General features: G+C 39.6%; 1 protein-coding gene across 1 annotated transcript; it reads right to left on the reverse strand.

The window, feature by feature from the left end:
- Positions 1-54: 54 nt before the first annotated feature.
- On the reverse strand, positions 55-8,348 carry LOC125178271. Its single transcript, XM_047881643.1, has 2 exons — positions 8,203-8,348; positions 55-2,070 (listed from the first exon to the last, which is right to left on the reverse strand). Exons 1-2 carry the CDS (start codon positions 8,212-8,214, stop codon positions 1,036-1,038), a joined length of 1,047 nt encoding a protein of 348 aa, XP_047737599.1. The 5' UTR covers positions 8,215-8,348; the 3' UTR covers positions 55-1,035.
- Positions 8,349-8,637: the final 289 nt, after the last annotated feature.

Below are 8,637 nucleotides of genomic sequence, written 5' to 3' on the forward strand. Positions count from 1 at the left end.
TTTCTTCACACATTAATGAGAAAATTCATTATTTCAGACATTTAATCAAAATTATTGAAATAATTTACAATTTTGAGCGTTTTAAATTATTTTTAAAACTTCTTCGAGAGCACGCATTTACCACAGAGTTACATGCAAAAACCATTAATTTAACTTTAACAAAAATGTACTGTGCAAAATAAAATACAGAGAGATCATTCAAGCTTATTGCGAAAATTTCAAATAGAAAATGCCTAAAATTAAATTATTCAAAGACGATGAGGAATAAATTTTACACTGTAATTAATTAAAAATGTAAACGCCGTTGAATTGCCATCAGTGCTGGGTATTTATAATAAAAATAAACCTGTAATATATCTATTAAAATATATTGTGCAATTTAATGATTCATCTCAAAATATGAATGATTCTGTCTGCCTTTTCAAATGAATAAAAATATTCTAATCTCCACAACAATTTACATTATTCTCATTGGGACGAAATGTTCAGACGAGCATCTACCGGCTAGAAATATCAGTCCTGTAAAACTTTCCTTCAAATGTCGACGTGAGAAGCTTCTCCGGTTGCGATAAAATTTATTTGCTCAGATCATAAATTTACGCTTCAAGTGGCGAAAAGTCGATTTCGGCTCCGTCATGAGAGATCGTGAGAAACGTAAAGGCGCATAGAACTGTGGATTGTTTGAATACTTATAAAATTGTGATTTTTTAGAATAAATATAGTGCAATTTTGCTCACGAGCCACAGTGAATCCACTTGCTTTTGAGTAACCAATTGGATTGGAATTGAGTAACCCATCGCGCAGGGTTACTCAATTAAATATAATTACTAGACAACGTTAGTGACGTCAGAATTACAAGTACTTTGTTTTGATCGTCTGAGTGCAACATGAATATTTCTGTGTCGGTACTTAAGAGAATATTTCTATGAGATACTCCTTTAAATTACCATAGTATCTTATTAGAAAGATTCTCAACAAGTACTTCAGACTCGGACGTAGCTATTGTGGCCGTCAAGTCGTTTCGCCTTCAGAAATTTACTTCTGCTCGAAGCGGATGTTACGGTTAAAAGGACTAAGAGTAGTGACAGAGAATGGAGAAATGGTCGTCAAGATAGGTCTATTGAACCCAACATCGATGGGCTGATTGAAATCGAGACCAGGTCTGACACCGAGACTGTTGATCCCAATACCGCCGATGCCGGTAAGGCCATCAATGTTGTTGATGCCACCAAACCTGTCAAATCCGTCTACGCCACCCACAAAGTTGGTAGGAAAGACTCGTCGGAAGTTGCCTAAGTTAACGCCACTGAAACGAGGGTCGAGGTATCGGGAGTCAATGTACTGGCGAAGTTGAGGATATTGGATCAAAAGTTGAGGATACTGGAGCAGAATTTGAGGATACTGGACCAGAAGTTGAGGGTACCGAAGTATGAGATGGGGGTACTGCAGCAGAATTTCTGGGTTCTGTACAAGAATTAATGGGTTTCGGGCGACGAGGAGTTCAAGGTAACCGGGATCGATTCCACCAAGAACACCTCCAAGACCTAGACCTCCAACACCGCCAAGACCCAAGTTTCCTACACCGCCAAGACCCAAGCTTCCAACACCGCCAAGACCCAAGCTTCCAACACCTCCAAGCGTTCCTAGACCTCCAATGCCTCCAAGCGTTCCAAGACCACCAAGACCTCCAAGCGTTCCAAGACTCCCAACACCTCCCAAGCCTCCTAATCCTCCCAGGCCAAGACTAGAGCCACCAAAAGGGACTGCTGTTCCTGGAATGAGACGGTCTGAAATCCCAAACTGAGCATCACGTCCGATTATGAGTTCTTCATTATTTCCTCGGTTATCCTGAGTGACACGGACCACAGGGGATGTTCGGACACGCGATGGTTCCGGAGTTGTGACAAATGTTCTTCTTTCACTGTTGTCGCCGACGATGATGTCGCTGTCGCGTCCTGCGCCGAACGTTACTCGCCTCTGCGCAGACGCTGACTTGCCGCTGTTCTTCGCGTCTTCTGGCAGAGCGATGACTGCCCCAAAGAGCACGACTAGCATGACGCACACCGTCGTCTGAAAATGTGGGATAATTATGTGGAGGTTAAGATAAACTAGTGGAATTGCGGCACAGCTTTATAATTTCTGAACATGATTCCGGTGTAAGGCACAATGTCCTCTTTGAATCAGCTATAAACTTTGTGTCCATTAAACTACCCAAGCCTCACATTCACTCAGAAATTTAGAGTTAAAATATTGGAATATGGCCACGTAATGCACATGAGATTATAAAATTTCACTGAATTATCGCAATTGTCAGTGGTAGCAGGTATGATTCTTGTTATTAATTCCTTGTAAATTCAAGCTAACTGAACTTTCCACGAGTTAAAATTTGAAATTCTCAATTGTAATGAAAATAGATGGCACGACCACAAAGAATCATTTATCGTGTGGAATATGTTATTATTCAGGTAAAAATAATTTGAAAAGAGTAAAGTAGCATTCGATAGAGCTCAATATAGATGTCCTCGCTCTTAACGGTTCCGGCTTGACTGCCTAATTTGCAGGTCCCATCAACCCCACTCCGGCCAATCGTACACGACTTCCTTTTTTACGTTCGATCTATCTCCTGATTTTGACATAGAAATTTAATGTCTCGTATTTAGTATTGGAATTGATAGCCACTAAAGTATAATTTTAGCCTAGAATCACAAAGGATTGATAAGATATTGGCCCGTATGCTAAATAGGGCACTAGCACTACGAAGTAGCACTACGCACTACAAGCCGTAGTGCCTACTATAGTGCGACATGGAACGCCACGGTTGGCATGCTAAATAGGGCACTAGCACTACGAAGTAGCACTACGCACTACAAGCCGTAGTGCCTACTATAGTGCGACATGGAACACTACGGTTGGCATGCTAAATAGGGCACTAGCACTTTGAAGTAGCACTATGCACTACAAGCCGTAGTGCGACATGGAACACTACGGTTGGCATGCTAAATAGGGCACTAGCACTATGAAGTAGAACTACGCACTACAAGCCATAGTGCGGCATGGAACACTACGGTTGGTATGCTAAATAGGGCCAAAAGCATAACGCGCACTACAAAAATCTGAAGTGTCCTACACACCGCACTTCACGACGACACTGCGGTATATTTAACCTTGTTTACTTCGGCAGCTATGGATCTGTTTGGCTTACAGCAAAGGCATCATCGCGTAAAAACCTCAGTAACTACATGCCAAGAATATATAACAAAGTGTAACGCATCAGTGAATAACATGTTATTCTTATGGCTGACATTTTCCTTGGCGAAACAGATGAACAGCGTAGAAGTAGAAAATACTTTTCTTGTTTTTGATACCATGTTTTGAAATCTTTTTTTTTTAGTCATTTTGAATTCTTCTGCAAGAACTTTCCATGCTTCTCTCTTTTGTTCGATGTCTTTGGAATTTCAGCTCACCATCACAATTTTCACTAGTACCATTACCATCACAATTAGACATTTTACATCAATCTTCTGCAAAGAATGAGAATTACTTAGGGAATAACTAATTATTTGAGCACTTAACTACCATTCTTCAATAGACTCATAGCGTAGTACGGCACTATAAAGTACTCTAACAGCGAAGTAGCACTTCAAAGTCTTTCTGCATACGAATCAGTAGTGCGACACTAAGCGACACTAAACATTGTAGAGCTACTTCGAAGTGCTGAGTGTCTGTGACGTATTTAGCATACCAACAGGACACTTCGTAGTGCATAGTGCTACTTCGTAGTGCTAGTGCCGTATTTAGCATACGGGCCATTGTAGCAAGATTCGTGCCTAAGGTTCCTAGCGCATAGAGGTTCACACCAGCGCTATTGTCATTCACTGCGTTATCACTCGCTGAGACTTTCCCGCTAGCTGGGAAAGTGTTTCCCATTCACAGGAAAGCTCCCGCTGACACTCGAGCGTGAAGGTTAATCCGCTAGTAATTGGATCCAAGTCGACACCTGTAGATTACAGCACGAGGGAAAACCTCACCAATAAGGAACGTCAATTAAATTCAAGGACATGCTTGATTACAAGAGATATTCTGTTTCAGTACCTGCTCAATGTACAAGAAAGTCGGTGTGTATGAAGTTTGCATGGAATAGTTATTAGCAGCTATTGTGTTCCTTACTTGAAATGAATTGTTAGATCATTATTATACTGAAATTTTATTAAGGAGATTATTATTTTCAAAAGTTATTATGCAATTGATGGAATTGAGCTCATGCATAAGCAACGCGTACCTACGAGATTTGGTCGTGAAAATAAACGAGTCAGGCTTCTTAACTTTGCTCACGAATAAAAAATCAACATTGAATAACAAACTGCTTATGATGACATAATTCTTTAGTACTATAGTTGTAAAGACTAAAGACAGCCGCCCGGAAAAAAGACCTTTATTCATCCATTGTAGTAATTGGTAGTAACTCGTTCGCACTGGTGAAACTATAGTGAGTATTGTCATTGAATTATATTTATTGGGATCGATTTATTTAGAAATAAAGATAGTGATATTGATTTGAACACACAATCCGTGGTAAAATAAAATTTAAACCAGCTTTTCTTTATACTTGATTTGAATTTGCATGCCCATATCACAGCACTACACTCACCCTAGCTCCAAAGCTTGACATTTGAGAAGTAAACACAACATATAAGCAACACTCCATTTACGGAAACATCACTCCATTCAAGAAGTGATGCTCTATTGAAGTGGTACTATTGGTCTGACGACAACATTTTTCCATCGTCTGAACTGCGCAAAACCTTTGCTAGTTAATTTATCGCGCAGAGAATGAATGCTTTCTCAAACCTCCACTCCATAAACCCGAGTTTGTGGAATTGAGATTCTGAAAACAATTTTAATAATCGATGGTGTATTATTGGTTATCACAATTATATGCGTTAATAAACCTTATATACATAGCACTGACAACGTATGATGCATATTTCCCGTCGTAGCATTGCTTCAATGCCGATCATTTGCATACCGCGGACAAACCGCTCGTGCGGATCTACGTTTTCCAATTTGGCGCTGGCTCAGTGACCTGCTTATACAAACAGGAAGGGTCCTTGAATAAGATTTTATACGCAGCTTGGTGTATTAATGTACGCGTATTACATGCTCTGCTGACGCCTTCATGCGCAGGAAAAGCATGAGGCGTTCATGCGTTGAGATGCTGGCAGGAAGAGCAGAGAAATAATTAATGAGGTGTGGCGAGTGCTGTAAAGTACAGGATACAGTTCACAGTGTTCTGCACAGTGCGTAATGAAGCGTCATACTAACTATAGATAAAATTGTCCGTATTTAGCGTACCGTGTATTGTACGCTTTTAAGGGCTGTGAAGAGGGAGGGGGACCAAGATGTACAGTACACCTAAAAGTACAGCGCGAGGATAGGGTGCATAATTTGCACGTCTCTTAATGCGCATGTCTCTTCAAGAATTATTTGATCAGGAGGTCGTAGCTCTGTACTATATTATAGTCTCTCGCATTAGCGGTTCAATATTTTCCGTATGTTATAACCTACTCTACCTAGTCTTGTCATTACATGGCCGTGTGCTTTGAATGGAAAGCTGAGTGCACAACATAATCAGTATCTTATGTACCATATATACAAGGTGTGCATGGCGATCAATCTGCAGCTGGGTGAAAGTGTGATATTTTTTTTTGTACGCATTACCGTAGAAATTACTTACCCCGCATTATGCACGTATTGTAAAGGTTTTTAACTTATAAAGTGCGTAATGAACAATAGTTCTGTGTCTACAATACCGTACTGGCGTAGAATTTTTTCGATACTCATTACAGCGCGTACGGCTTCATGAATCGTTACGTTAAAATTAATGTAAATTCTAAAAGTCTACATATAGCAGTCTAGCTAAACACATTATACAGAAAACAATGCTCAATGCACCAATTTATGTAATTCAAAGGACATGTTCAGTGATCATCCAGAAAGCAGCGACTTACATATAGGTAATTTTCAATCATTAAATAAACATTATTATGATATTTGGCTAATCAGAGATTATTTTGATGATCCCAATTTTCTGTAGTTAGTCCATTTACCGTACTTTATATTAGGAATTCATAAGAAATCTACGGATAGTTTTACACTTCGTTCCGTCAGATGTCAACTAGAAATGATATTTAGCCAAATTGACGGTATAATTTGAATACACATTTCAGAAGTATGACTTCCAAAAATATTTTGATTAAACAATATATCGGGAAATTACATGCATTACATAGAGTATCATTGATAATTCTTTGTGATCAATGGAAAAAACATGCCAATTGAGTTGTTGATTCGATCAGCGGAGTTTCTTGAAGTCGGGTTAGAAATAATTTAGGTATAAACGCAGCTTCATTACAACGTAAAAAATCAACTGCAGTTTGACGTTTACATTTTTCTCAATGTCACTTCAACAATTAAATCACCGATTGACTTACAGCGATTGAGTACGATGGTGGCTATTATAGTGTACGATGGTGGCTATGATAGTGTACGATGGTGGCTATGATAGTGTACGATGGTGGCTATGATGGTGTACTATGGTGGCTATGATAGTGTACGATGGTGGCTATGATAGTGTACTATGGTGGCTATGATAGTGTACTATGGTGGCTATGATGGTGTACTATGGTGGCTATGATGGTGTACGATGGTGGCTATGATGGTGTACTATGGTGGCTATGATGGTGTACTATGGTGGCTATGATGGTGTACGATGGTGGCTATGATGGTGTACTATGGTGGCTATGATGGTGTACGATGGTGGCTATGATAGTGTACGATGGTGGCTATGATGGTGTACGATGGTGGCTATGATGGTGTACGATGGTGGCTATGATAGTGTACTATGGTGGCTATGATGGTGTACGATGGTGGCTATGATAGTGTACTATGGTGGCTATGGTAGCGTCGTACGGGCTGGACTTTTAATTATAATTTGTATGGTTAGAAAAAGCAGAATACTTTTCGTTCAATGGAAAGTTGTCGACCAGCTTTTCAGGATTTTCACGAGGCATTTACCATAAAATAAAATTAGCGTAGAGTAGTCAACATAAAATATTAATATCGGCCACCATTTATTACTACCCGCTAGTTGGCAACACTAAGCCACTTCACGACAATACTCGCATCGAAGTAGCGGGAATTCCTTCTATGCAGTTTAATAGCCGCCTCGAGGCAAGGCTAACGATGCATGTTGAGCAACTTATTTAGGCTCAAGACCAATACAAGGTGAAGGCCGAGCTGCTAGCTCCTGTTCTCTCGATAATTGCTCTTGGCAGAAAAATTAATAATATAAAATATTGCTTATTTGGAACATTAATATGTAAGGAAACTTCTGAGAGTGGGTACGATTATGAATTATTTTATGGGCATCGGAAACAATTTAATTTACTTATTTTTGCAGAAAGAGAGTTTTAAGTGATAAATTGGATTCTAATCGATAAGAAATTGATGGCTGAGACGGCTTAATATTCCTTGGCTGAGATTCTATGCCAAGGAATACCAAAAAAATGCGTGGTTCCGTTTTAGCGCATTTTCTCATTTATGGAAAAAATGCACTCATGTGCTCGCCATGTCCGTCCGTCCGTCTGTCCGTCCGTCTGTCCGTAACCTCAAGTTTTCGTCGACGAGAAAATGCGCTCTCTGTCACTCACTGCAGTGAGTACTGAGTTACATTTTTTTCTTATTTTGGGTGCTCTGCACACTGACCCGACATCACCTTAGATAAATCCTAGATACGCTGATATCTAACAAATAAGTAAGGAATATTGAGCAATAATATGGCTACTATATTTCCTACCCATTAAACCAAACGAATGTTGATCAACCTACGAACAACATGAAGATTGAGCGTTCCCCCAGGCGACACAAAATATTATCGAAATGCGACCAAATGCTTGCAATGATTTAAAAAAAAATCAAAATATTTTCACGCATATTTACGATGATTTAAATGGCGGCAAGGAGGGGGGAAGGGTACCACATAGAAAGACCTTGTCTATTCATTAACTTTTAAACGACCAAAGTTGGCATTGTAGGCATAAAAATCATGGAATCGTGAGGAAATTATTTAACTCTGAAACTAATATGGAACGAAGCAATTTATAACTTTTCACATATTGATTGTTAGAAAACTCAAACTCTTACCATTTGCGTCATTTTTGTTTTTGTTGTTCGTTGCCGCTCGTTGATTCCGACGTGGATAACTTTTGCGGTAAAACTTTTCGTGTTTCGTTCAGTGATCCTATAATGGAAGTCCAATGGATCGACAGCTCTGCGGCCGGCGCTGTGGTTGAAGCTGAAGTGAGTCTCGTTAACGTCACGCACTTTGTTATAAGCAAAGTCTGGTCTCGCATGACCCTGAGCTTAAAATAGATCCTGCACGTTTCTCGAGCATAATATCGGCGAATGGATCGTTGCATCTTTCTATCGTTCCTAATTTTAGTCTTCACTTCGGAATTAAGTTTCTATGATGAGCATATGACTCGTAATGAATTAGAGTGATAATATTAAACTAGAACCATATAGATGTTGAGAAGGTTGTTTAATTTTTAGCCAGTCCCCGGCTCAGTGAACAGGGTA

This window comes from Hyalella azteca, unplaced genomic scaffold (genome assembly GCF_000764305.2).
Source record: "Hyalella azteca isolate HAZT.00-mixed unplaced genomic scaffold, Hazt_2.0.2 contig8436, whole genome shotgun sequence".
NCBI lineage: Eukaryota > Metazoa > Arthropoda > Malacostraca > Amphipoda > Hyalellidae > Hyalella > Hyalella azteca.